Source organism: Eremothecium gossypii, chromosome V (assembly GCF_000091025.4).
Source record: "Eremothecium gossypii ATCC 10895 chromosome V, complete sequence".
NCBI classification, from domain to species: domain Eukaryota; kingdom Fungi; phylum Ascomycota; class Saccharomycetes; order Saccharomycetales; family Saccharomycetaceae; genus Eremothecium; species Eremothecium gossypii.
Window position 1 is genome coordinate 824,271 of NC_005786.2, and position 25,529 is coordinate 849,799.

The window sequence follows — 25,529 nt, forward strand, 5'->3', positions numbered from 1 at the left end:
TGACCTAGAATAGAACACATATATATGACTGACCAGGCAAAAACTGCAATAGGCCACAACCCAACGCAGCTATCCTCTAAGAACACACGATGGAAGAGATTGAACTAGGAGTCACATGCGACATGCATGTGCATGTCAGGGAGGGCCCAATGGCGGAGTTGGTAACCCCGACGATCAGAGAAGGCGGGGTTTCCGTCGCGTACATCATGCCCAACTTGCAGCCGCCCGTCACGACGCTGGAGCGTGTAATTCAGTACAAGCAGTCGCTGGAGCAGATGAGCCCACAGACAACGTTCCTCATGTCGTTCTACTTGTGCCGTGAGTTGACGCCCGAACTGATCCACGAGGCGGCGCAAGCGGGCGCGATCCAGGGTGTGAAGTGCTATCCGGCAGGAGTCACCACCAACTCTACGAGCGGTGTTGATCCGAATGACTTCTCGGCCTTTTACCCTGTTTTCCGTGCCATGGAGGAGGAAGGACTGGTCCTGAATCTGCATGGTGAAAAGCCAAGTGTCTCGGATGACTCCGAGGACATCCACGTGATGAATGCCGAAGAGTCATTTCTGCCTGCGCTGAAGCAGATCCATGCGGCCTTTCCCAACCTGAAGATTGTGCTTGAACACTGCACGACAGCTGCGGCCGTTGCCGCAATTGAGGAGCTCAACCGCGGCGTGTCCGCAGCCGCGGAGGTGCGCGTTGCCGCGACCCTCACGGCCCACCACCTTTCGCTGACCATCGACGACTGGGCAGGCAACCCCGTCAACTTCTGCAAACCCGTCGCCAAGCTTCCCAGCGACCGGCGCGCCCTCGTCCGCGCGGCAACCAGCGGCAAGCCCTACTTCTTCTTTGGGTCGGACTCCGCACCGCACCCTGTGGAAAACAAATCGAGACACGCCGGCGTCTGCGCCGGCGTCTACTCGCAGTCGCTGGCCATCCCGTACCTCGCGCAGGTGTTTGATGCGCACGGGGCGCTGCCGCAGCTGAAGGCGTTCGTTTCCGACTTTCCGCTCCAGTTCTACGGCGTCGGGCGCGACACCCTCCGCTCCGGCGACCGTGCTGTGCTCTACAGGTCGCGCCAGCAGGTCCCCGCCCACATTACGGATGGCCGCGGAATCGTGGTTGTTCCCTTCAAAGCCGGCGAGACGCTGGACTGGGCCGTCCGTTGGGACGCCTAGGCCCGCGCAGCCTGCACGTAACTGTACATAGATATTAGACATGTCACTCGCGTTCCGCCCCGTCGCGCTCCGCGCGCTCGCGTCGCCCCTGCTCCCGCACGCCGTCCAGGAAGCCGTTCACGCCCTCCCCGCGGTACGGGTAGCGCAGCGCCTGCGCGAGCCCGTACGCGGCCTCGCGCGCCCGCAGCTGTCGCGACAGCCCGTCCACCGCCTGTGTGAAGAACGGCCCGCGCACGCACTCCAGCAGCATACCGCGGTCGCGCCGCACGCCCTCCGGCAACAGTGCCAGCAGTTCCCGCAGCTCCGCAGACCCCTCCCGAAGCGCTCCCACATGCGCCACCACCGCCTCCCGCGGCAGCATATCACCCAGGTGTCCCACGCTACGAACCTATTAGTATATGATCTCAGCCGCGCACGCCGCTCCTACTTACATATGCTCCGGTGCAGACGGCTCGGCGTCTGCCATCTCGACGTCTTCCTCCTCGCCGCCCTCCTCCGCCACCCGCAGCGCGTTCTCGATCCGCGCCAGCGCCTGCCGGTCCTGCTCGCTCAGCGCCCCGGCGTCCTCCGCGCTCCGCTCCTGCATCCAGAAGAAGTACTTCTCGCCCGACGAGAAAACTAGGCAGAACACACGCCCCGTCTTGCACGACTGGATGTGAACCCACCGCGTCTCCCCGGGGATCAAGATCAGCTCGATCGCATCTGCCCCACGCGCTTCCTCTTCGGGCCGCCACACAAAGTCGTAGAAGCCTTCTGCCTCCTCCGAAGGCTGGATCGTCACCGTCCCGCCAGCGGCCTTGGGCGTGCACTGCTTGCTCTCCTCGTCGTACTGGCAAACCCCAGCCCGAAACCGGACCGGATCTCTGGCGCTGATGCTCCTGACCGTGTCCATAACGCTGTTCTCGCAACCGCCAAGCTCCAGCGAACGTCGATTTGCCACCCGTGATCTTAAGCAACCGCTACCCTCACTATATACGTGCGAACGGGCACCTGAAAACGCGTCGCCGCGGAGCACGGCGAGTGCTGCGTCTCTTACAGCCGTCAGGAGGTTTCCCGCAGCTTGGCAATCGCTGGTGCATGTCTAGACCAATTGAGACGACAAGAGCGGTATCTACGGACTTCCCTCCCCCGCGCGCGCGGCAACTGGTTGAGGAAGTGGCGCGCGAGCTGTGCGCGCGTGGCGCAACGGTGGCCGTCAGCGAGGCGGCCTGCGGCGGCCTGCTGTCCAGCTTTCTGGTGTCCGTGCCCGGCGCGTCGCGCTGGTTCCACGGCGGCACGCTGGTGTACAGCCTAAAGTCGCGCCTTAAGCTCAGCGGCTGGTCGCAGGCGGACATCGCCAGCTACACCGGCCCCAGCCCTGCGGTCGCGCTGCGGCTGGCGCGCAATCTGCGCTTCGAGCTGGGCGCCACCTACGTGCTCTCGGAAACCGGCTACGCATCTGCGGCGACGCCGGCCGACCCGCCCGCTGGCACCGCGCACTTTGGCGTGGCGGGGCCCGCGGGCGACGCCTCGTGGACCTACGTGTCGGGCTGTGCAGATCGCCGCGCGAACATGCAACTGTTTGCAGAGCGCGGCCTGGAATGCCTACTGGAGATGATCCGCCGCGGGCCTCCCGATCCGGAACAAGAGACCTCAGAGGCGGCAGATTAGCTAAGGCGACGCTCTGGAATAGCCTGTCCCGAAGAGACTAAAGAGCGAAAATTTTTATGTTGTACGCGTTTGTAGCTTTTGGGATCGATCTGTTGTAATTTGGACACGGGGAGCTGCAAGCAGGGTAACGTATGAGGCGTGCTGTGGGGCCTGGCGATGGCTATAGATAGGGTCATACCACATCATCGGTTTGGCGGGGTGGTATAGCATTTGGAGGACAGGTTAGCCCGGAGCCACAGCATAGACAGGTTCACGAGGCTTGCAGCAGAGGAAAAGATGGGCAAGCGATTTGACTGGCAGCCGACGGGGAGGCTCGTGCGCGGCCGGATTATCCGGGCGTTTTTGCCCTTGAAGCGGCACCCGCAGCAGCTGCTGGACAACCCGAACTACACGAACCTGTACCCGGGGGATGAGGTGTACAGCTTTGAGGAGACGGCGGACGGGCGATGGTGTCGCGTGTACCAGGTGGTCCAACCGCTGCCGGAGGACTTTATCTCGACCATGAAGCGGTTCTCGGACAAGCTGCCGGAGGAGCAGCACCGCGTGGTGGTGTGCCCGAAGGCGTTTGTGCACTGGTATGACGACGAAGTGGTGACCTTTCCGTTCCTGGACCTGCCCGACGAGCGGGAGGTGAAGCGGGAGGTGGCGGAGACGGACGTGCCGAGCCTGCACGACCTGCTGCATAGGGACGACTTGGGGGACCTGGAGCTATTCCGGCAGCTGCGGCGGACGCGGCCGATCCGGCCGGCGTACCCGTTCTTCAAGCTGTTCAACAAGACGGTGGTGGATGAGCTGCATGTGATCCTGTTCCAGCTGTGCGCGCACATATACTCGATGTACTCGGTGGGCGAGTTTGAGATATATGAGTGGCTGACGCGCGTGTACTACAAGATGGACGAGTTGCGCGTGCCGTACGCGGAGGATAACATCCTGACGGAGGAGGAGCGGTTCTTCGCCGTGCAGGAGTGTATTGCACTGTCGTCGAAGATATCGCGCTACCTGGCTTTGAAGGGCGTGAGCAATGTCTTCGACCGCAAAAAGATGTTTGATGTGGACCCGTCCGGCTACGACGCGATTCTGTCCCGCCACCATCAGTCGGGGGAGCTCTTGGCGTACGATGCGCTTCCGCGGTATATTTCTTCGGTCACGATGCTGCATTCATTGACGCCCAACTTCCCCATTTCGAACGAGTCCGACCTCGTTTTAAAAGCGGATCAAAACACTATGCTGGACCCATCTGCTCCGTCCCAGCTGCTGGTCGATTTCAAGGATGTGAAAGGCGCACCCGAATTCCAGCGGGCACTAACTCGGCTGACAGCATATCTGTACTTAAGGACCTCGAAGAAGCGGCTGACCGAAACTTTTGCTGTCCAGGTCAATTCGGATAAGATCTTGACCTTAGACAATATATCTGCCACCTTGTTCAACAACATACCAGCCACAGAAATCGAGAATTCGAGGATATACTTAGTAGTGGAGCTGGTGGAAAGCCTGGACGTTGCGCACGTGGACTTTGCGTACTTTAATGACCTATACCCATCCTTTGTGCCTTTCCAGTCGCCCAATGAGGATCAGATTGATCAGATTAGAAAGGGAATAGCAGTTGGTGTCGCTGATATATCCCGTGTGTTTACTAGACATAGAAAGGCGATATCTCAGGAAACTGTTTTTCACTACAAGATAAGCTTGTTTAGCTCTTATGTGAAATCTGAACATAAAGCAGAGAGAACTATCCAGCCGAATGGACAATTTCATAACTCTACCCCATCAGGCGAATTCTGTAAAATGAAAGCGTTGCATGCTGCTGAGAATAACGGGTGGGGTGAACTGGTAGATAGAATTATCCTTGACTCCGATAAGGGTATCGCCGTGACTCCAAGGGCGCTTTCACTTACTGTTACCGTTAAAGAAATTACGAATACAAATTCTAGTATTTTGGAGGAGCGCAAGCACACATCTGCGATTAAGCCAGTTCCATCCTACTTTTATGATGTATTGGCAGAGCCAATGGATCGCATCTATGTTACCATCGGTAAGGTCAAGGTATGCCACAACTTTGCTCCAGATGCTAAGATGAGCAACATCACAATTGTTATAAGCGCCACCAATAAGAATATCACTTTCAGAAATGGCTCTAACGAGTCCCCTTCAGACAATTGGAAGTTTATATCAGTTAGGTCGGGTGAATCAGTTGGTGAAACAGTTCGAATTGACGGTGTGGCTGCAATGGAGAAAGACGAGACGCTCAGGATTTCTGCATATTATGGGACCTTGTTGGCGAAGGCTAAATTCTACATTAAAAAGGGTAATCAAATTCTTGAATATAAGAAGCATTCCGCTTTCCAGCTCATGTCCGCAGATAACAAGCCATTGATTGAAGTAGAGGTGGGCACCGAATATGTTGGCCAAAAATACAATATGGAACGTACAATATATGACATTTTGGCGCTATGGCGCAGGCCAAAGGCGGTAGCCCTGTGCTTGACGGGGGATGAAACTGAGGAATCTTTGTCTACAAAGATTATGGCATTGAAATCCATTGATACTGTTCAGCTTGTGAAATATTTTGATCCTATATTAGTTAGGCTTCTGGAGCTCAATTACGCTGTTTTAGTCGCAGAAAAGGATAAATCTTCTGCCAACTTTAAAGATACCACATTTTTTTCTCTCATACAGTTCTTGGATAAGTCTATTATACGGCAGGAAACTTACAGGAATAAGTTTAATGATTTTATTGATCGGTTTAGTGGGGAAAACTCCAATCTACCACCAGTTGGCCCGGTTTTGATAGCTTCATTATCGAAAGTGTTTTTGAATGCTCAAACAGAGTGGAACTATGTGGGCCGTACTGCATGCCGCGCCTATGCCACAGTTGTCCGTTTAGCTCTAGTATCGTCTCAAAATATGAAAGAAGAACTAGTAACAGCGTTAAGAGGACTATTCAACGCACTCGTGGGGTTTTTCTCTTTTAACAAAAGTTCAGCCTTGACGGATCATATATGTGTGTTAGAAGAGTTTGACATTGTCATTACAGTAGTATCTGACTACTTCGATTGCGATGATCTTCTCGGCATTTGCTCTGGCTTTTTCATGGCATGCACAGAGAAAGAGCATTCTACAGGAATGGACAAGAACCAGCTGAACACTAGGGAGCAAAAGTTTGTGAATACAAAATTACTATTGCTCCGTAGAATGTTGGATAATCCACCATTGGGTCAGTACTTATTTGCAGAGGAAGTACAGAGCAATGCTGTGTTGTCTTTTATTAATCAGGTTGTCGAATGGAGTTTCCAGGTCTTTTTGAAAAAGAATATCAAGGATTTGGATATGAGTTCAATAAGGTTGGCTAATGGTATCCTGGTTACTTTATTAGAAAATTCTAAGAGCATCATTTTGCGCCGGAATTTGATAAGGCTACTTCCAACGCTCTGCCGTTTCTTCATCTTGGTTTGGAAATATACTCAAGGAAACCCACAGCTTAAATTTGGTAGGACCTTTACCGCGCTATTCCCTACAAATTTCCCATTTACTGAAATAACCGTCGATTCTATGGTGAATGAAAGAGCTATATCCGAACCGCTCATCGAGTTGGGTACTATATTGGCAACTTTAGCCAAAATTGTAGAAGAAATATATGGACATGGCAGCTCATTTATACAAGTTGTGGAAGACTGCGCCAATGATCCTATTTTTACATCTGTATTTTACATTACGCGGTTTACCAAGGAAGATATTATAAGTGCCGTTAATACTGTAACAATATTGACCAAAGATGGATACATGCCCTCCCGTAAGTGGATTTCACTACATGCCCTATTTTTGAGGACATGCGTTACTATATTGGAAATGTACAAAAGTCTGTTAATCCAATATAATGTTCCTCCAGATGGGAATGCCAGTGAATTTGATTGGGAACTGTGGGCTGCTTATTTGAATGCATTGCTCCTAGTGGGAAATAACCGGGTTACTAGTACGATAAAACTCGCTGACTTGCCCAGAAAAGCGGTTGTTCGTGTCACTGGCGACCTTAGACAACGAATTGCAGTCACCCTTGAAGAGGTCTGGTCTTCTCTTTTGGCAGAACCGACAAAGGAGGACCATGATAGGTTCGCTGTCACACCTTCGAGCCTGTATAATGTAATTCTTCTGAAGAATTCTCCCTCCGTCTTGCAGCACGTTTGGTCCTTTGCATTCCAAAGACATAGTAAGGCGAGGAGCATAGGTACTTGGATGCTATGGTCTACTTGTGTTTATTCCTGGAAGTTGCTGGGCCATTTGGACACCGTTGCAGAGTTGTCTATTTCGATCCTGTATGCTGTTTATCAGAATGGTAAAGTTGTGCCATCAAAGTATTGTTTAACAAACTTTTTCACCGCTGTTATGCATACGGTGCATGTTAGGCCAGATGATGAGGCATTCAACTGTGTGATTGACTATTTCAAGAATATGTATTCACTATTGCATGTCATTTCTGAAATGCAAGATCTTCCAGCGGTTGAGGAATTTGATGACCTGAGAACCGCGGGCCAATTGACAATATACGGGTACCTTTTGGCAACAAATAAGCCTGAGGCGTTCCACAATTTGATAAACGATCTATTTGTGCGCAGTATTAAGAAAAAGGATTATATCCAGGCTGGGTTGGCTCTTGAGTTGCTCGCAAGCACGTATGACTGGACACCTAACGACCTGCTGCCTGCGATCAAGAAACCTCCTCTACCACTGCAATCGTCCTTTGAAAGAAAGGAATACCTTTACAAGGAAGCTGCAAGGAACTTTGCTAGAGGTTATAAGTTAGAGAAAGCAATGACGATTTACAAAGACCTTGCAGAAGCTTACGAAAAAATCAATTATGACCTGAACGGTCTGGCATATGTGCATGGCCAGATCGCCAATTTATACACCGACCTCCAGAATGTGGATAGGCTTGTACCATCCTATTTTAAGATCACTTTCTTGGGTTATGGCTTCCCCACTACAATTCGGAACAGAGTTTTCATATATGAGGGATTACCATTTGAACATATAACCTCTCTCCACAGCAGAATGATGAAACTGTATCCTGGAACTGAACTTGTCCAGTCTCAGGAAGAGGCTGATGGCCTGCTTGTAGAGCCTCCGATGGGTAGGTTTTTGCATGTTGTTTCAGTTGAACCGAAGTTTGATATATCCGACGGCTACGCCAACACAGACAAGCGTACTGCCAACAACAACAAGGTGCGCAGTTACATCGAAAATAGGAACCTAAAAACTTTCAGTTGTTCCAGAAGACTCCCGGGCACTACCTCGGTCACCAGCCTCTGGGTCCGCGAGTTTGTATATGAGACTGTTTCCACATTCCCAACTCTCCTGAACCGGTCCGAAGTCAAATCTGTTATCGAGATCGATCGCTCACCATTGGATAATGCAGTGCGCTCCTTACAGGTAAAGATTCATGATCTCAGCGGCTTAGAGAGCATGTGTTACAAACTGCTCAAGGACAACGACGACTGTGGTGAACTGTTTGGTGAACTCTCGCGCGAACTAAACGGCACTATCGATGCTCCTGTTAACGGTGGCATCGCACAATACCGCGATTTCTTCACCCTCAGTGGGCCAGATGCGCTCAATGAAGCGGATCTGGCCAAACTGAAGTACCTCTTCGACGAGCTCGCGCTAGTGCTTGGGCGCTGCCTAACGCTGCATCGTGAGCTTTGCCCACCAACGCTCATGAAGTCCTATGAAGCAATGCTCGAGCAGTACGAGAAGAACTTTGGAGACGAGATCAAGCGCAACAATATTGACATCAACAAGCTTGGGTCCGAGGTCCTGGAGATTCTTGGCGTTCTAAACGGCTCGGACCATTCTCTCAACAGAAACATCACCATTGGCTCGCAGAGTTCCCAAGGCACCGGTGGAAAGTCTTCCACAAGCAGTAACTACAGTTCCAAGGGCACCTTATCACTTCGCAATGGGCCAATGCTGAACTTTATGACCAGATCATAGACATATCTTCGGCATTTAAACTGACAGTTTAGTTAACGCTTGTATAATCGTGTCACGTGATGTTATTTTATTTTTTTTTGCTTGTCAGCTATAGCTCGGCATTTCACCTCCCGCGTTACCACAAGCTGGCGCCGTTCCTGACCTCAAAACACATCTAGAGTTCCGTGTAAGCTATGCTATCATCCTTCATTCGTGCCACCCCTCGCGCCTTTAGGTATGCATCTTTGCAGCGGAGCACTCCGCTAGCGTCCGCGTTCGTTGTCACACCGCTACGTTTCTACTCTGCCGCGCAGTTGAACCGTGACGAGATTACCAAGCGGATCATCAACGTAGTCAAGGCTTTTGACCGTACCCCAACATCTGCGGAAGTCACCGAGAAGTCTGTCTTCTCCAAGGATTTGGGCTTGGACTCGCTTGACGTTGTGGAGCTATTGGTCAGCGTGGAGGAGGAGTTTGACATTGACATCCCGGACAAGGTTGCGGACGAGATCAAGTCTGTATCCGAGGCCGTGGACTACGTTGCGTCGACCTCTGACGCAGCCTAAGTGATATGGAAGAAGGAAGCCTGCTGGGCGCGTGCGAAGGCTTGCGGGCCCTGCCTCTCCCGGATAGGCTGTTGCCCTTGCAGGCGCGCGCGTATCACCACCACGGATTTAGCGGTATAAGTACTTGTGTATATGTTTAACGTCTACCTATGCGATCCAAGTTACTGCGTCCTGTGGCCTGCTATCCGGCCGGGACGATACGGTACACTAGTCGGCTGTCTTCAGAAGAGCTCGTGGCTTCTGGCGTGCGTGCTAGCGGACTCCCGATTCTGGTAGCAGGTATTCCTGTGTAGCGTTTCTAGAAAAACTACGGTTCAGCCTCCGTTCCCTTATTGCCGTTTACTCTCCGCGACGAGCGCACTTACTGCAAGATGAGCGACAGCGGTGCCCCACAAAGCAAGGATATATCAGAGAGCAATGCCAGTCATCACGACGGTGAACCAGTGCGTGAGCTGCGCAGTGAGATAGTGCCGGACATGCACCCCGAATACCTGCAAGCGGACTCTGAACTGACAGCGGATCTTCCCGAAGACACGACAGTGATCGACCTCGTACACCTGAAGATTGAATCGCTTGAGGCACTGGATCTGCACCGCTTCAAGAAGCTGGAACGTCTGTATTTGCGGCAGAACCTCATTGAGTCGATAAGTGAAGTTGAGGTTCTGCCAGCGGAGACGGTGGAGGAGCTCGACCTATATGACAACAGAATCAAGCACATCTCGCGGAACGTCAACAAACTGGTGAACCTCAAGTCACTGGACCTATCCTTCAACAAGATTAAGAATATCAAGAACATAGACAAGCTGACTAAGCTGGAACGGGTGTACTTCGTGCAGAACAAAATCGCAGTCATTGAGAACTTGAACACACTCGGGAACCTTAAGAGCCTCGAGCTAGGCGGCAACCGCATTGCGGAGATTGGCCCGGAGTCTCTCCAAGGCCTCGGGGGGCTGGAAGAGATTTGGCTGGGCAAAAACTCCATATCGCGACTAGCAAACCTGCAATACTTGAAGAACCTCAAGATTCTCTCTATCCAGTCCAACAAGTTGCGCAATATAGAGGGCCTGGATGAGCTGGAGAACCTCGAGGAACTGTATCTCTCGCACAATTTCATAGAGCACATCGAAGGTCTAGAGAAGAACACGAAACTGACAACTCTCGATGTCACGGCGAACCGTCTTACTCGCATCGAAAATGTCTCGAAGCTGACGGCACTGACAGATCTGTGGGCTTCCTTTAACAAGATTGATCAGTCCTTTGAGTCTCTGGCGGAAGAACTTAAGGACTTAAAGGCGCTTGAGACCATCTACCTAGAGGGCAACCCAATCCAGACGAAGAACGCTACAACATACAGGAGGAAGCTGGTTCTAAATCTTGGGCCATCGCTACAGAAGATTGATGCCACATACATCCGTGGCTAAGCTGTTACTCATATATATTGCCTATGTTACATATTGTCTAGTACTAGCTGATTAACTGGCCAGCCACCGTATACGAACAGATACAGTGTCACGTGATTGGTGCTTTTTGAGAAACACTGCCGACGTCAGTCGTTGTGGTGCATGGTCTAATCTCCTGCGGGAAGGTATTGATTGACCATGCGTTTGCCGTTGGTTCGTGCGCGGCCCTGGGGAGGGGCTAGAAAGAGTATTCAGAAGCGATATGTGGCCAGCACTTCAGCGGATAATGATACCGCAGCGGTCGTGGCGCGGGAGGTGTCTTCTCGACAAGACCTCTACCTTACGGATCCTATATCTCCCGGATCTACGTTCTTCCTGCCCAATGGGACGAAGGTCTTCAACAAGCTAATCCAGTTCATGAAGCTACAGCAGCAGAACAAGTTTGGCTTCCAGGAGGTGATCACACCGTTGATTTACCGGAAGAGCTTGTGGGAGCAGTCCGGTCATTGGGAGAACTACAAGGACGATATGTTCCGAGTAGAGGGAAATGATTGTGCGAAGGAGGAATATGGACTCAAGCCCATGAATTGCCCAGGCCACTGTGTTATGTTTAAGCGCTTTGACCGATCATATACCGAGTTACCTCTGCGGTTCTCTGACTTTTCGCCGCTTCATCGAAACGAGGCATCTGGGGCACTCTCTGGGCTCACAAGAGTGCGCAAGTTTCACCAGGATGACGGCCATATATTCTGTACTCCAGAACAAGTAGAAGGGGAGATTGAGAAATGCCTGCAGCTGGTGGATCTCTGCTACGGCTCCGTGCTTCCTTTGGGAGAAACTTCAGATAGAGCCGAATTGTACACGATGTGTCTGTCCACGCGGCCTGAAAAGTACGTTGGTGAACTCGATGTTTGGAACCACGCCGAATCTGTCTTGAAGTCTATTTTAGACAATTCGGGCAAACAGTGGTCCATAAATGAGGGCGATGGTGCATTTTATGGGCCCAAGGTTGATATTAAGGTAAAAGACCACACTGGCAAGTATCACCAGGTTGCGACTATACAGTTGGACTTTCAGCTTCCAGAACGCTTTGACATGCGTTATAAGGACGCTGATAATACCTACAAAAGGCCCATCATGATACATAGAGCTGTCTTTGGTTCCGTCGAACGGTTCATGGCTTTGCTGCTTGATTCCAATAAGGGCAACTGGCCATTCTGGTTAAACCCACACCAATGTATGGTTTTACCCGTTAGTGCAAGTAATGGAGAGATGGTCCAGGCGGCCAAGGCTCTTGTTGACAAACTGTGTGGCCGTGACACTTCGAGCACTAAACCCGTCGAACTAAACAGCTTCCACTTTAATGCTGAAATTGACCTAAGGGATGAGTCTGTGGGTTATCGATTAAGAGACGCTATTAGCCGGAAATATTCGTATATTGTACTGATTGGAGCTAGGGAACTAGCTCAGAATAAGGTCGCCGTTCGTTCGCGTGATTCATCGAAGATCCAGATGATGTCAACAGAAGAACTATACGACATGTTCTGTGACCTTGAACGCAAGTACAAATAATTCCAGATAAGTGAGCCTTACGTAAAAGACTTCCTACAGACTTCATGTAAATATTGTACTAAAAAATAGCCTATACCTTTTTGATCCTGTACTCAAGGTCGTATAGAGGGGAAAGGTCATCAATATTGCCGGGCCAGATATTCTCTGGCAGGTAGTCTCCGTGCCTCATCAAGAACTGCTGTCTCTGCTTTAGATCAGTGTCGCTCAGCGCCATCAGCTGCCCTTCACAGGCCTGTAAAATATCCTCCATCTGTTTGGCTACCCGACGCCTCCGCTCTACTTCTCTGAGAAGGACCTGGTAACTGTTCAGAAAGTTGTCATAGAACTCACACAGTTCTCGAACTTTAGATACATTATGCAAACAGGAGGCCTTGAAGTTCCGGATCAGATCATCTATTCCTTGGAAAACGGTGAGGTGTTCCTCATATTTCAGCAGCTCTGAGTGCGCCTTCCCCATCGCATTTTTCAATTGTTGCTTGTCTCTCTCCTTTTGGCGCAGCCTAATTGACACGTTCTTTGCCAACGACTTTATGTCCCTTACAATGACCTCCAGTACCCCCATTATGGAGTCCAGTTCCTGATCATCGTTCTTGACCACTTCAAACAATTCGGCCTGCTCGGCCGCCGGCAGGTCTCCCGCCTTCAACAGGGAGCATTTGTCGTAGTGATCGGTCAGCGATTTTAGGATATCGGCAAGATCAGTCTCCAGCTGGCGAATCTTCTGTAGATACTTCATGCTGAACGCATTGAAGTCGTTCTTTCCGCTGCGAAAGGCCGCAGCAAAATCAGCTTCCAGCTTTCGCACCCGGTTATTCTGTAGTTGCTCCACTACCTTATCGACCAGCGACTCGTATTGTACTTTTATGTGCTCAACCTGTTCCTGCACCACAGGGACGTCCTTCAGCTTGTCGCCCAGAAGGAAGATATTCTCCATGGATATAAAGTCCGCCAGCGTTGCCCCACTTCCATCCAACTCGTTCTTCGTTCTGCGGAGGGCATCTATCTTGCCGGTAATCTCCTCTTGGGATCGCTGCATTTCGCCCTGCAGTTCATCCAAAAGCATCCTTTTCCATTCCGTTTCTATGAGTTGCTGCCCGACCGTCTTCTTGAGTATGCACTCTGCTAGAAATACTGTCTGGTTACAAATGCAGTGTATGGTGAACTGTAACTTCGATACTGTCCTTTGCCATCGTACAAGGAGGAGCTGCATATTGTGTAGGGTATCTTGCGAATTCTGACATAGTGCCTGCGCTCTGGAGAGGCGTCTCTGCGCATTGAAATAGAATCCCTTGACCTGATTGCTGCTGCTCATATCTAGCTTCTGACTATCACGGCCAAGCCTCTCCGGCCGCCTGCGCGAGTCTAGAGATTTGGTAAGAGGGGAAACTGGATCGACTTTCAAACATTATTATACAGATGGAGGGCATCTCACATCTTGCACAGCAAGACGGCAATCCAACAGGTTCTGTAATGCAGCCTAAGAGGCGAAGGGTTGAAGATGGAGCGTCTAGTGATGGAGAAGTACGAGGAGAGATAAAGCGCAAGTATGGTATTGGCGCGCAGTTGATGGCCAAGATGGGATATAAGGAGGGCAGCGGTCTAGGGAAAGAAGGTACGGGACGCACGACGCCGATATTGGTAGAGCAGCGGCCGCAGGGCATGGGGCTTGGAGCCAACGTCTCCATTTCCTCTGACTCAGAGCAGAGTGAGGTGGAGCTTGTGACTCGCGAGGCAGTGAAGTTTGAATCGAAAGGTGTGGAGACTGACACAAGCAGAATAGCAGACAAGATAGCAAAGCTGGAGATCGCAGGAGTGCAAGTCCCCGCAGAAGTGATGAGTTTGCGTTCTGGGACAAAGACGCTGGGTTACCAACGGGCTGCAGCGATGGAAAGGGTGCTCTCGGAACTGCTGCAGGTGGGTGAGCAACTTGCGACCCTACAACTACGCGAAGATCAGCTGCAGCAAGGGCTAGATGCGGCCATTCAGAGTAGTGACTCTGTTGAACAAGTTCTCAACGCGCTGCAACAGCCGACTGCGCTGCCGGAGCGGGTAGCGGCCATATTGGCCTTGGAGGACCCAGAAACGGTCGACATACTATGCGCGAGCAGCATACGGGAGTACTTCACTGAGTGCAAGGACTGGGATCCTCTGGATCCCCTAGATCCTTCCTACCTTATCCTTTTGGAACTGGTGGACGTTCTCTCCTACGTGATGGACAGTAGCACTTCGACTCTGAACCAAACGCAAACGGTCATATACAACATCGTTTGGGAGAGGCTGCACGGGTTCTGGACAAATATAGACATGCAGAAAGGCCATGTCTTGGCGGGGATCCTATTAGACTACAAGAGTATCCTGGACTTTGTCCACTGCAGCGACTACATCTATGGAAATTACGTCTCTGCGCAACTCGCACACATTCTGGAGCGCTGGGACGTTTCTGAGCTCCTCGTGGACCATTCCGCCATCACAGACCTGGTGCTGATACTGCCACCACATATATCAGACGAAATCCGGCAGCTAGTCCAGGCTAAGTTCACCGAATATTGTTCCGCATGGTATCACAGGGACAGCCCCATACCGGTGCCGAACCTTGTCTTTATTCGTCAACTTCTAGGAGAAGGCACAGTCGAAGATATCAGCAGAAGATGCTTGCTTCCAAACTTCATCGATCAGCTGTGGGAGAAGTATTTCGATCCGACGTTTGAACTGGAAGACCCCGCCTGCAATGATGGCAGCCTCTACTTTGTGGCCAGGCTGCGTGAATGCGAGGACCTGCTGCCCAGCAAGGAATACCGGATGATCTTGCGTGCTGTGTTTGACAGACTGAATCGACTGCTCTACCAGTGGCATCTCTACTGCCCTCAGCGGGCGGCTGAAGCGCGGAGCTGGTTCAACTGGTACATAAACAGCGGGTTCCACGCCCCGACAAACACACAGGTGCAGGAGATCAAACGCACGTTGCGGTTCCTAGCTGAGCCCGGCACGCCGATCCATGACGAGCAGCTGGACCTCGTCGCCGCTCTGGGCCTGGCGCCAGAGAACAAGGAAACGCTGCAGAACCTCCCGCTCGCGCGCGTCAGCGTCACGTTCAAGGACGTGGTGACGGACTACTGCGAGGCGCACGGCCTGCTGCTCGAAAAGACGGGCGACGTCGCCACCCTCCGCGTCTACCAGCATGCACGTACTGTCCCGGTCTTCACCGTCACACACGTACACCGCCGCCGGCGTGTAGCTCTGTGCGAGGACGTGCTTTGGGTTCAGGAAGGGATAGGCTTCAAACCTACGTACTTATACGAACTAGAAACTCTTCTAAAGAGCGCTTAGTCGTCTCATATATACAGGACCTAGTACTCTTGGCGCACTCAGTGGCCCTCGTCGCTTTTCGCGCTCTCGGCCGCGGCCTCCGTCTCGCGCACGGCCTGCTCCTCGCTCTCCAGCTGCTCCGCGTAGTGCTCGGGGTGCTGCCGGAAGCAGTCCTGCATCACCTGGAACTTCTCCACGCAGTCAATCCCCTTAGGCTCGGCCTCTGAGTACACGAAGCACGCGAACGCAGCCTTGAACTCCTCGCCGCACGGCCCGTGCGCCATGCCGCCCAGGCATGGGCAGTCCCAGTTGATCTCGCCCGTGTCGGGATTGTATGCTCCCTGCTGCCCCTGCGCAGCCTCACCCGCGCTAGCTTTGTCCTCCGCGGCGGCCTCGGCCGCCTGCTCCGCCTCGGCCGCCTGCTCCGTCTCGACCGCCGGCGCCTGCTCCGCCTGCGTCTCGCCCACCTCGGCCGCCGCCTCCTCCGGCTCACCCGCCGCCTCCTCGTTCACCGCGCCGCTCTCCTCGCCGTACGCTTCCTCCTCCCCGGCCTCCGCGCTCTCCGACGTCGCCTGCACGGGCGCCGACGCCTGCAGGGACGCCGACGCTTGCTCCACATTCTCGTTTACCGGCGCGACCGACTGCACCGCCGCCTGCTTGGCCTTCGGCGCACGCGGGTACACCATGTAGCCCGCGAGTAATGTGACACCCGCTGCGAGCGCCAACGCCGGCATGTCCAGGTTGTAGCTGCCCTTCCCGCCGCCCAACGTCGAGCTGTGACGCACCATCTGGGCGCGCGAAGCACACACAGAGCGCCCTGCCGCTCTCCTCAATGCCCGTACAGATACCTGTCTAAACATCGTCTATTACAGCCCGTATTATTCCACCAGCACCTGGTCCGTTATGACAAAACTTGCGCCGCTTATAAATGCAGTTAACGTTGAAGGAGGTATAGAACGAAAAAGAAAGTGACAAGGGTGATAGAGTTCACCAACCACTCTTGGAACAGGAGCGAATCACGAGGTCCATAAGGAGCAGCTTGCCGCAACTCATAGGAGCGAGCAATACATCAGATGAAGATATACAGCATTGCCATCCTGCGCAACTCGGGCAATAAGGCGTTGGAGCTTTGCAGCGCCAAGGACCTGTCGCAATTCGGGTTCTTCGAGCGTAACGGCGTGTCGCAGTTCATGACGTTCTTCGGCGAGACCGTTGCCGGTCGCACGGGCGCCGGGCAGCGGCAGAGCATTGAGGAGGGCAACTACGTGGGGCACGTGTACAGCCGTTCGGAGGGCCTGTGCGGTGTGCTGATCACAGATAAGGAGTACCCTGTGCGGCCTGCCTACACGCTGCTCAACAAGGTGCTGGACGAGTACCTGGTCGCACACCCGCCGGCCGAATGGCGCGACATCGCGCAGACCAGCGATCAGCTGAAGCTGCGCGAGCTGGAGATGTACCTCGCCAAGTACCAGGACCCATCCCAGGCCGACTCCATCATGCGCGTCCAGCAGGAGCTGGACGAAACGAAGATTGTGCTGCACAAGACGATTGAGTCTGTGCTGCAGAGAGGCGAGAAGCTCGACAACCTGGTCGACAAGTCCGAGTCGCTGTCGGCGTCGTCGCGCATGTTCTACAAGCAGGCCAAGAAGACGAACTCGTGCTGCCTGATCATGTGAGTCTATGTAACATGTGTATCGTGGTCGGGCCCGCAGCCCGCTACACCGAAGCTGTTGCCTATGTGCTCGCCTGGTGCGCGATGAGCTACTGCTCCGTACTGCACGATTTTCACTGGCAACGTTATAGAACTGCCCTCGGGCAGGAGCAGCGCTTTCCAATGCACGGTACCGGTGCAGGCGCAAGAGAAAGATAGCGGGAGATGTATGATGCCTACAGAGACCGAGACCACGATATGGACGAGACCAAACCCAAGCTGCCGCAGCTGCCGCCGCTGGTGACGAAGGCTGCGGCTGGCATAGATCATCGTACACGAATTGCTTGGACGCCCTTCGATGACCACGAGCGACCTACAGGACTGGGTCAGGGCAAGGGCCTTGGCGGAGCGCGGAGCCGGCGGCCGCCGCCACCGCCCGCGGAAGGCCTCGGCGTTGGGGTGCCGGCCGGGCACCGTTTGTCTGGGGACGGGACGCGGCCAGGCCGGACAGAGGAGGCGCACACGCCGGAGCGCGGCGGTACGCCGGAGGCGGAGGAGGGCATCATCTACCCCTCGCCATTTGTCGGGGACGATACGGTAACCATGGTCCGGGGACCACGGGGCTCGCCGACTGGACGCGGGTCGCCCACCGCGCGCGGGTCGCCGGGCAGGCTGCCAGGTTCGCCCGTGGGGCGCAGCTCACCGATGAGGCGACGATCGCCGAGCGGCCCGCAGGTGTCGCCGGTCGGGCGCGGGTCGCCGGGCGGGCCTCGGGGCTCGCCGGCGCGGTGCGCGGAGCTGCCGGACGTGATGTTCGGTGACGAGGAGCCTGCGCTGCGGCCGCTGCCGGGGCTTTCCGCAGCGCGGGAGGGCATTCCGCCGTCTGTGTCGACGGTGGGGTCTCGGCGGGACCATAAGCCAGGGCTACACTCTGCGGCTCCCTCGAGCCGGGCGCGACTGCTGAGCGACCGCACTTTCTCCGAAACGCTTAGCAGCTACTATACGTGTTCAAGCTACACGTTCAATGAGTACGCGCGCCACGGAAGCTTTGGGTCCGTTATGGGGGGCCAGCCGCTGGAGCATGTGCCCAGCGTGAACGCCCCCACACAGCCGCTCAGCATTGAGCTGCTGAGTGAGGAAAAGCTGTACCAATGCTACTGTGTGCACAAGCTGTCGGACATCTACGAGTGGCTGCTAAAAGTGTACTTCGAATGGTTCAACGAGTACATCCTGGGTAAGATTGAGTTTATACAGCTGGTACAGCTGTTGCTAGAGTTCCAGCTGCCCAACACATATGAACAAGAAGTCATTGATAAAAATGTGGACCATATAATCGGCTCGCTCGTGAAGCAGGGCGCAGTACGATTTGAGCCCAACCCACAACAAACACGCGGCGATATCACAATTATTGTTGCTGGACTTAATGTGCAGGGAGTTTTCACAGAATTGCTATCCTGTTACTCGCTCACGCACAAGAAGGAGATGAACACCGAAGAGGGCTATGTATGCTACTCCAAACTCTGCGCGTCGCAGATGTTCAACGAAACGAGACCGTTGATGCGGGTCTCGGAGGTGCTCAGCCGCCCGGTGGGACTTTGGACCGAGTACTGGAAACTGACGGACGAGGAGCTTTCAGAGATTAATCCTAAAGAAGTAAAGCGCCAGAGCTACATATTTGACCTTATTGTGCTCGAAGAGAAAAGTCTGAACCTGGCCCATGCTGCCGTAGAAATCTACGGCGCACAATTCTCGCCGGCGTTGCTGCCCACCGACGAAAACTTCGCCTCTCTTGCCTTTGACATCTTTTATCCGCTGATTGACTTGCACAAGGAACTGCTTTTGACACCTATTTTTGGGAAGCTGCAGACGAAAGGGAAGTTCATCGATGGCGTGGGGAAAATATATATCAAATGGTGTAATGAGGCGCGCGCAACATACCTTCATTATGCTGAATCTATGGCTGTGGTGCATGAGATTATTAGCTGGGAAAAGCAACATGAGACACGGTTTGCTGCTTGGTTAAAGGAGATCGACGAATCACCGGAGATTACTCGCTCGAAGCTCTACCATGATGTCATATTCTTTGGTGGCTTTTTCAAATCTCTGCAGAATATGCCGGTGACACTTCGTTCGATATTGAAGTGTACAGATCCATCCATGGATGACTACGAATATCTAAATACTGCTATTAATGAAATTGAGAAATTGAGTACAGAAGTGGATACGGTCCACGGTATGGCTGTTGATCAACGTAAAATCGTTCGGTTTTCGCGGCAGATTCTTTTCAGCAGCAGCAGCGCTACTGTTGGCTATGTGAATATTAATGATGAAGATAAAGTTATACGCCAGGAGAAACTGAACCTGAAATTGACCGAAAAGACAAGGAAGCTGCTGCGAGAAGGTGTTGTTTACAAGAAACGAGAACTATGGCTTGATCCAGTACCGGTGTATATAGTATTGCTGGACAATTACTTTCTGATAACGGAGATTGTCACCAAGGGAAATGAAAAGAAGTATAAGCTTACAGAAAGGCCTATACCACTGGACTATTTGAGCCTGGAGCGGAAGGAGGATCTGAAAGCGAATTCTGCAGAGAAGGAGGTCACGCTCATGAATGTCAACTCAAACAACATCGATGGTCTAACGGCGAAGTCACCTTCCCCAAACCAGCTGGCAGACCCTAGCAACGTGCCTCGGCATGTCTACAGGACTAATGCCAGCACAATGGCTCTGGATGTGCCGGACGACCTAATATATTCATTCAAAGTGCGTAATACGGCTACCAATGACTCCTTTACCTTCCATACTTTCACTGTGGAGGAAAGGGACGCCTGGATATCAGCGATCGTTGAGAGCTTCAGGATTCACACAGAGACGAATGATCAGCGGGTCTTCAAGCTGCACGTTTTGTCGGACCTGTTCAAGTACGATGAACGCCAGGCGCCCACAAACCTACTGGTTGCGCCAGAGGGTTCTGTTATCGATGTTGCTCTCAAGGACTATAAGAAGACGCAGCGTGAGAAGAAGACGCCAGTGGCAGCTGATATCAACTGCTCCGGGAAGTTTGTGTACGAATCCAAGACATTCGTCATATGCGGCTCGAACCACGGCATATATATGACCATTGCCGACAACCCGACGGGCTGGAAGCTCGTGCTGCACGTTCTGAAGGTGGTACAGGTGGAAGTCAGCCTGAAGCTCAATCTATTGTTCGCACTGTCGGACAAACGGCTCTGCTATTTTTCGTTACCATCCCTCATCTGCGCATATTACGATCCTGTGCAGTATCTCCCAAATAACCAGGTCGTGGGCGTCATACTCCAAGACAAGGTCACCTATTTCACAATGGCGGAGGACTTTGGTAATTCTCGGCAGCTCTTCTTTGAACGCAAGGGAAAGATCGTCGTGCTCACGCCCGAGCTGGATGCCATAACCGCAGCCTTCAAGCTGTTCAAACCTTACAAACGATATAAGCTCCCTCTCACGAGCTCCTTCACCAGCGTCGAGGTGTACGGCATCGTTGTGTTCCGCACGAGCTTCATTGTCTGCACGTCTAAGGGTGCAATCCTCTACAACGATACCTTCAACGACCACGGCATCACCCTCCCGCAGCTCCTCAACGACCCCGACCTCGTGCAGCGTCTGAACCACATGCAGATTGCCAACAACCCGTTCAAGACAACCATGGAGGCTGCCGCGCGCCATGACTCCTCCAAACAGAAGATGGCAGAGTACGTCAAATTCGATATCGCCGCGAACAAAACCCGCCCGGTGACCTGCTTCCAGCTCTCCCCCAACGATTTCATTCTAGTCTACGACGAGGCCGTCATCCGAATGAACAAGTACGGCGAGATCGCGAACTGGAAGGCCGACATCCTCGTTCTCGACTTCTACTGCACCGCCGCCTGCATGACCAGCGAGTTCCTCATTCTCACAGGCGAGAACCTCGTGCAGATCTACGACTTCAACTACACAGGCAACATAATGAATAATGCCCTCAGCAGGCTCACGCCCGTCCAGATCATCAAGGGCAAGAAAATCCGCCTGCTCAACGCGAGTAAGACGCCCGATCCTGTGATCGCCCTCAGCCATCCGAGCTACCCCGGGCGCCAGCTGCTCCTGGCCTTTTCCCTCACAAGATGATCGCCGCGCTCGTGCCTCGCCTGTATTACTACGCCACGAAGCAATTGTATAACCCACATATTGTAACGTTTGTACTATCCTCCATGGCCTCGCCCACCCGACACGCCGCCTTTCCTGCATTCGGGTGCCGGTGGCCGCCGCGTTTCAACCTCGGCCCATGGCTCGCGCATTAGCTGCCAGTAGCGATGCAACCCGAATGGCGAAGATGGAGCCGGCATTGGTGGGTACGAAAAAGCTTTTTACGCGTACTGTTTGCTGGTCTAACGCATCCACGCCACGACGCTAACCAGTATGAATACCGACCTCTTTGCGCAGCTGGTACTTGTGCCGATCCTCCGGTTCCCCATAGCGTTTTGTGTGCTTCTATCACGGTATGCAATGTTATGATGCGTGTGTCCGCGAACATGTACTAACAGGCGACAGCGTGCTCGATACGCCGTGCCCGCGGCTGGCAGCCGCACTGACGGTGTACACAGTAGTTGTGAATGCGTGCCTAAGCGCCAACCGGCGCGCCAAGCTGGCAGGCCCGTGGACGCCACTGGAGCAGATGCCGGACGCGACGTGCGTGCTGACGGGCGGCGCGCAGGGCTTGGGCGCGTGTATCCTGCGGAACCTGTTGGCGCAGTTCCCGCGGCTGACGGTGGTGGTCGTCGATGTGGCGGACCCGGCGGTGGTACACCGCCGGGTGCGCTTCTTGCGGGCGGACCTCTCGAAGCCCGCGGACGTGGAGCGGGTGCTGGAGCAGGTGACGCGTGAGTACAGCCGCGTGGACGTGCTGATAAATTGTGCAGGCATGCGCTCGCGGTACCAGGGCTTGCAGGCGGTGGCGCCGGAAGAGCTGCACAAGACTTTCCAGGTGAACGTGTTCGCGCCGCAGCGCTTCATCCAGAAGCTGGCGCCGCGCGACGACCGCCAGTTCTACCTCGTGACCGTGGGCAGCACGCTTGGCATCCTCGCGCCGGCGCGCCTCAGCGCGTACGCCGCGACCAAGGCTGCTACAATCGCGTACCACGACTCCTGGACCTTCGAACTGCTCAGCAGCGGCCGCCAGCGCGTGCGCACGCTGCTGGTGGTGCTGGGGCAGATGGATACACGCATGTTCCAGGGCTTCCGGCCGCCACGCCAGTTCCTGGCGCCGGTACTCGAGAGCGAGGAACTCGCGCGCAGGATCGTGCACTGTTGCAGCATCGGCATGCGCGGCCAGCTGTGTGCGCCGCTATATGTGAACTTCATGTACTTGGTGGCTGCCTTACCGTATACGCTGCTCCGGCTCGCGCGCCAGTTCTCGCAGATGGATGTATGCTTGCCGGAGGAGACAGATACCTAAAACGCTATATACTCGAATCATTGGCGCTTTTTCTGCACGAGAAGGCCTAGCTGCTCCTCGAACCACCGGTGCAGCTTGCCGAACTGAAGGTGCCCGTCCGCGCTGAACACGCCCGGCGCCGCCAGGCGCGCCTCCAGGCGGCCACCAGCCCCGTCCTCCAGCGTCACCAGGCTATGCTCGCTGCCGGGCTCCGGTTGCATGCGCACGGTGATGCGCTCCTGGCCCTGCTGGCCCTGATACACGGCGTGCCGCTCGCCGTACCGCGAGAAGAGCCAGAACGCGGAGCTGAACACCACATAAAGCCCCACAAGCGCCTTCTGGTAGATCAGAACGTCATCCCACTTGAACTTGCGGTCCAGCACAAAGCTGACGGCCGCCGTAATAGCTGTCAGGTACCCCAGCAGTAGTCGGGTGTCCAGAAGACGGAAATCCTGCTTGTAGCCCAACCGCGAGAACACCGCAGGCAGCGACTCCTCGATCGCAGTGTGCACCTCTGGCGCTGAGTACACGTTGATGGCGTTGCTCATCGTCCTGATCTGGATTGGTCGGTGGCTGGCTACAGAAACACGATACGCACACTACATTTAAGGAATACCTGGCCTTGAGTAACTCACTGAGGACGAAGTCCGCGAGGTCGCGTTGGCAGGGGTACGTGGCCAGAGGTTGGCGGCAGACGCAGTCCCGAATACCTGATGCACCACACAGCGTCTGGGGGAAGATGCAATGACTAAGCTCTTTATGTGATGGCTGGGCGGGCGGGCATCGCCAACCCTTTGCACCAGTTGGACAGAGAAAGTTTTCACCATGACAGGACTACTCCTGCGAGGCCACAGCAGAAAGCTGGGCGAACTCCAGAGCAGGCTCAGCACGTGCGGATGGGTTTGCAGAATACCAAGGGAGCTTGTGGGGCTGACGGGAAAGCGCGGAGCAGCGAAAACGGGGCAGCGAGGGGCGGCTTGAACGAGGGGCAGCGGGCGACCCACGCGCCAGCAGCTGGAGCAGCGCGGCGGCGCAGCGGACGCGGCCGGGGTGGGTATGGCAGCGGCCGGCGGCGCGGCGAGCGGCCCGCGCAGAGCCAGGGCGCGGCGGAGGACGACCTGGAGGCGCGGATCCAGGGCGAGCTTCAGAAAGGCGCATTCCGGGCTCACGGGCGCCGCGCGCAGATATCGATCGGGCACCTGCTGGAGCTGGAGGTTGGGGAGAGCGCGGCGCGCGGCGGCGGGGCGGGGTGTGAGCGGCCGGGCGCGCGGCGGCGGCGGCGGCGAGGCAGCGAGGAGCACGTGCATCTGCAGGGCGAGGCGTATGTGAACGCCAGCTACCGGTTCCTGGTCGACCCGCGCGCGGACTGCGCGGCGCAGACGGTGGACCCCAACGTGCCGCTGCCTGCGGACAGCATCCGGCGGGTGGTGGCCCCGCGGGGCCAGGCGTGCCCGATCTGCCTTGCGGAGGAGGTGGTGGCCCCGCGGATGGCGCCCTGCGGCCATATTCTCTGCATGACGTGCATGCTGCAGTTCTTCGCTGCAGAAACGGGCCGCGAGGTTGCGCGGGCGCCAGGAGCGTACGTCCGGCGGCCGCCAAAGGAGTGTCCCCTATGTGGCAGCATCGTGCGCAAGGAGCGGTGCATGCCCGTGCTCCTGGCCGACGACGCGGAGGCCGCGCGCGAGCCTGTGGCAGGCCAGGAGGTCGAGCTGCAGCTCATGTGCCGGCCGCGGGGGTCGCTCCTGGCGCTTCCCGTGCGGCTCGGCGTCGACCCGGCGGCTGTGGGTCCATTTCCGCCCGCAGGTGACGAGACGCTGGCGCAGTACTGTCGTGTGCTGACGTGCGACGCCAGCTACGCGCGGCAACTGTACATGCGCGACATTGAGGCTATCCAGACACAGTGCGAGATCGACCGCGCGCTCTACAACGACGGGGGGGCGTTTGTGGCGCCTGCGATCGCAGAGATCGAAGAGCGCATCGCCCAGTGCGCAGACGACGAGCCGTCGCTGCCGGATCTGGAGCGGCTCTCGCTTGCCGCCCTGCCCGAGTACGACGATTCCAACGCCTACTTCTTCTACCAGACGGCCTTTGCTGCCGTCACGCGCTACTTTCTTTCACCACTAGATGTGCGTCTGCTGCGCGAGACCTTCGGTGCATATGCCCATCTCCCCCCTGTGCTGCGCGTCCGCATCGAGCACGTCCACCGCGGCTCCGTTGTCACAGACGCCACGGTGCAGCGGCACCGCTACTTTGGCCACCTGCCCACAGGCTGCGAACTCGCCTTCTTGGATGTGGACTGGCGCGGCCACCCAGCCGTGCCGCACGCGGTCTTCCAACACTTTGCGGCCGACCTAGCCACCCGCCGGCGTCAGCTGCGCGTGCGCCAGTTGCGGGAGGACAAGCTCAAGAAGCGGTACGAGGAGCAGCTCGAGCGCGAGCAGTCCGACTTTTACCAGCGCGAAAACGGCAGCTTGCCGCAGCTCTCTGCCCCTCCGCGACCAGCAGCCGCGACTTTCCAGAGCTTGGTAGATCCCACGGACTCCCCCGCAGATCACATAGAGCCTACACGCCTACAGAGTACCGTGTGGGGCACGAAAATCCTCCTGTCTGAGCAGGACCCTTCACCCGAGGATGCTGCCTTCGAACAGATGCTGCTGCAGCTCAGCGAAGAGCACACACGCCCCGTCTCTGGTAAGCGAAACAAGAATAAGAAGAGTCTGGTGACCCTTCTGAGTTCCAACCAGGCCAGAGGTTCGCTTTAGCCATCTTGACAGTACCATCACCATCAACGGGTAC

The 25,529-nt window shown here is 54.9% G+C and overlaps 16 protein-coding genes across 16 annotated transcripts; 11 read left to right on the forward strand and 5 right to left on the reverse strand.

Moving 5' to 3' along the window:
- Positions 1-89: 89 nt before the first annotated feature.
- URA4 (dihydroorotase) lies at positions 90-1,175 on the forward strand (the record flags this gene model as incomplete). The annotated part of the gene is made up of 1 exon (NM_210312.2): positions 90-1,175. The coding sequence occupies one exon, from the start codon at positions 90-92 to the stop codon at positions 1,173-1,175; it is 1,086 nt and encodes a 361-aa protein (NP_984958.2).
- Positions 1,176-1,218: 43 nt separating this feature from the next.
- Positions 1,219-1,536, reverse strand: AGOS_AER099C (AER099Cp; the record flags this gene model as incomplete). The annotated part of the gene is made up of 1 exon (NM_210313.1): positions 1,219-1,536. The coding sequence occupies one exon, from the start codon at positions 1,534-1,536 to the stop codon at positions 1,219-1,221; it is 318 nt and encodes a 105-aa protein (NP_984959.1).
- A 66-nt stretch (positions 1,537-1,602) lies between these two features.
- Positions 1,603-2,067, reverse strand: RPN13 (proteasome regulatory particle lid subunit RPN13; the record flags this gene model as incomplete). Its single annotated transcript, NM_210314.1, has 1 exon — positions 1,603-2,067. One exon carries the CDS (start codon positions 2,065-2,067, stop codon positions 1,603-1,605), a length of 465 nt encoding a protein of 154 aa, NP_984960.1.
- A 185-nt stretch (positions 2,068-2,252) lies between these two features.
- On the forward strand, positions 2,253-2,825 carry AGOS_AER101W (CinA family protein; the record flags this gene model as incomplete). Its single annotated transcript, NM_210315.1, has 1 exon — positions 2,253-2,825. The coding sequence occupies one exon, from the start codon at positions 2,253-2,255 to the stop codon at positions 2,823-2,825; it is 573 nt and encodes a 190-aa protein (NP_984961.1).
- Positions 2,826-3,101: 276 nt separating this feature from the next.
- Positions 3,102-8,810, forward strand: DCK1 (guanine nucleotide exchange factor DCK1; the record flags this gene model as incomplete). The annotated part of the gene is made up of 1 exon (NM_210316.2): positions 3,102-8,810. The coding sequence occupies one exon, from the start codon at positions 3,102-3,104 to the stop codon at positions 8,808-8,810; it is 5,709 nt and encodes a 1,902-aa protein (NP_984962.1).
- A 173-nt stretch (positions 8,811-8,983) lies between these two features.
- On the forward strand, positions 8,984-9,355 carry ACP1 (acyl carrier protein; the record flags this gene model as incomplete). The annotated part of the gene is made up of 1 exon (NM_210317.1): positions 8,984-9,355. The coding sequence occupies one exon, from the start codon at positions 8,984-8,986 to the stop codon at positions 9,353-9,355; it is 372 nt and encodes a 123-aa protein (NP_984963.1).
- Positions 9,356-9,726: 371 nt separating this feature from the next.
- Positions 9,727-10,776, forward strand: SDS22 (type 1 protein phosphatase-activating protein SDS22; the record flags this gene model as incomplete). The annotated part of the gene is made up of 1 exon (NM_210318.1): positions 9,727-10,776. The coding sequence occupies one exon, from the start codon at positions 9,727-9,729 to the stop codon at positions 10,774-10,776; it is 1,050 nt and encodes a 349-aa protein (NP_984964.1).
- Positions 10,777-10,953: 177 nt separating this feature from the next.
- MST1 (threonine--tRNA ligase MST1) lies at positions 10,954-12,327 on the forward strand (the record flags this gene model as incomplete). Its single annotated transcript, NM_210319.1, has 1 exon — positions 10,954-12,327. The coding sequence occupies one exon, from the start codon at positions 10,954-10,956 to the stop codon at positions 12,325-12,327; it is 1,374 nt and encodes a 457-aa protein (NP_984965.1).
- Positions 12,328-12,397: 70 nt separating this feature from the next.
- ATG17 (protein kinase regulatory subunit ATG17) lies at positions 12,398-13,639 on the reverse strand (the record flags this gene model as incomplete). The annotated part of the gene is made up of 1 exon (NM_210320.1): positions 12,398-13,639. One exon carries the CDS (start codon positions 13,637-13,639, stop codon positions 12,398-12,400), a length of 1,242 nt encoding a protein of 413 aa, NP_984966.1.
- A 104-nt stretch (positions 13,640-13,743) lies between these two features.
- SPP382 (mRNA splicing protein SPP382) lies at positions 13,744-15,654 on the forward strand (the record flags this gene model as incomplete). Its single annotated transcript, NM_210321.1, has 1 exon — positions 13,744-15,654. One exon carries the CDS (start codon positions 13,744-13,746, stop codon positions 15,652-15,654), a length of 1,911 nt encoding a protein of 636 aa, NP_984967.1.
- Positions 15,655-15,692: 38 nt separating this feature from the next.
- On the reverse strand, positions 15,693-16,493 carry MIA40 (Mia40p; the record flags this gene model as incomplete). The annotated part of the gene is made up of 1 exon (NM_210322.1): positions 15,693-16,493. The coding sequence occupies one exon, from the start codon at positions 16,491-16,493 to the stop codon at positions 15,693-15,695; it is 801 nt and encodes a 266-aa protein (NP_984968.1).
- A 213-nt stretch (positions 16,494-16,706) lies between these two features.
- YKT6 (palmitoyltransferase YKT6) lies at positions 16,707-17,309 on the forward strand (the record flags this gene model as incomplete). Its single annotated transcript, NM_210323.1, has 1 exon — positions 16,707-17,309. The coding sequence occupies one exon, from the start codon at positions 16,707-16,709 to the stop codon at positions 17,307-17,309; it is 603 nt and encodes a 200-aa protein (NP_984969.1).
- Positions 17,310-17,509: 200 nt separating this feature from the next.
- Positions 17,510-21,427, forward strand: TUS1 (Rho family guanine nucleotide exchange factor TUS1; the record flags this gene model as incomplete). Its single annotated transcript, NM_210324.2, has 1 exon — positions 17,510-21,427. One exon carries the CDS (start codon positions 17,510-17,512, stop codon positions 21,425-21,427), a length of 3,918 nt encoding a protein of 1,305 aa, NP_984970.2.
- A 291-nt stretch (positions 21,428-21,718) lies between these two features.
- TDA5 (Tda5p) lies at positions 21,719-22,754 on the forward strand (the record flags this gene model as incomplete). The annotated part of the gene is made up of 2 exons (NM_210325.1): positions 21,719-21,798; positions 21,851-22,754. 2 exons carry the CDS (start codon positions 21,719-21,721, stop codon positions 22,752-22,754), a joined length of 984 nt encoding a protein of 327 aa, NP_984971.1.
- A 17-nt stretch (positions 22,755-22,771) lies between these two features.
- SPC2 (signal peptidase complex subunit SPC2) lies at positions 22,772-23,281 on the reverse strand (the record flags this gene model as incomplete). The annotated part of the gene is made up of 1 exon (NM_210326.1): positions 22,772-23,281. One exon carries the CDS (start codon positions 23,279-23,281, stop codon positions 22,772-22,774), a length of 510 nt encoding a protein of 169 aa, NP_984972.1.
- Positions 23,282-23,497: 216 nt separating this feature from the next.
- MAG2 (RING-type E3 ubiquitin transferase MAG2) lies at positions 23,498-25,495 on the forward strand (the record flags this gene model as incomplete). The annotated part of the gene is made up of 1 exon (NM_210327.2): positions 23,498-25,495. The coding sequence occupies one exon, from the start codon at positions 23,498-23,500 to the stop codon at positions 25,493-25,495; it is 1,998 nt and encodes a 665-aa protein (NP_984973.2).
- Positions 25,496-25,529: the final 34 nt, after the last annotated feature.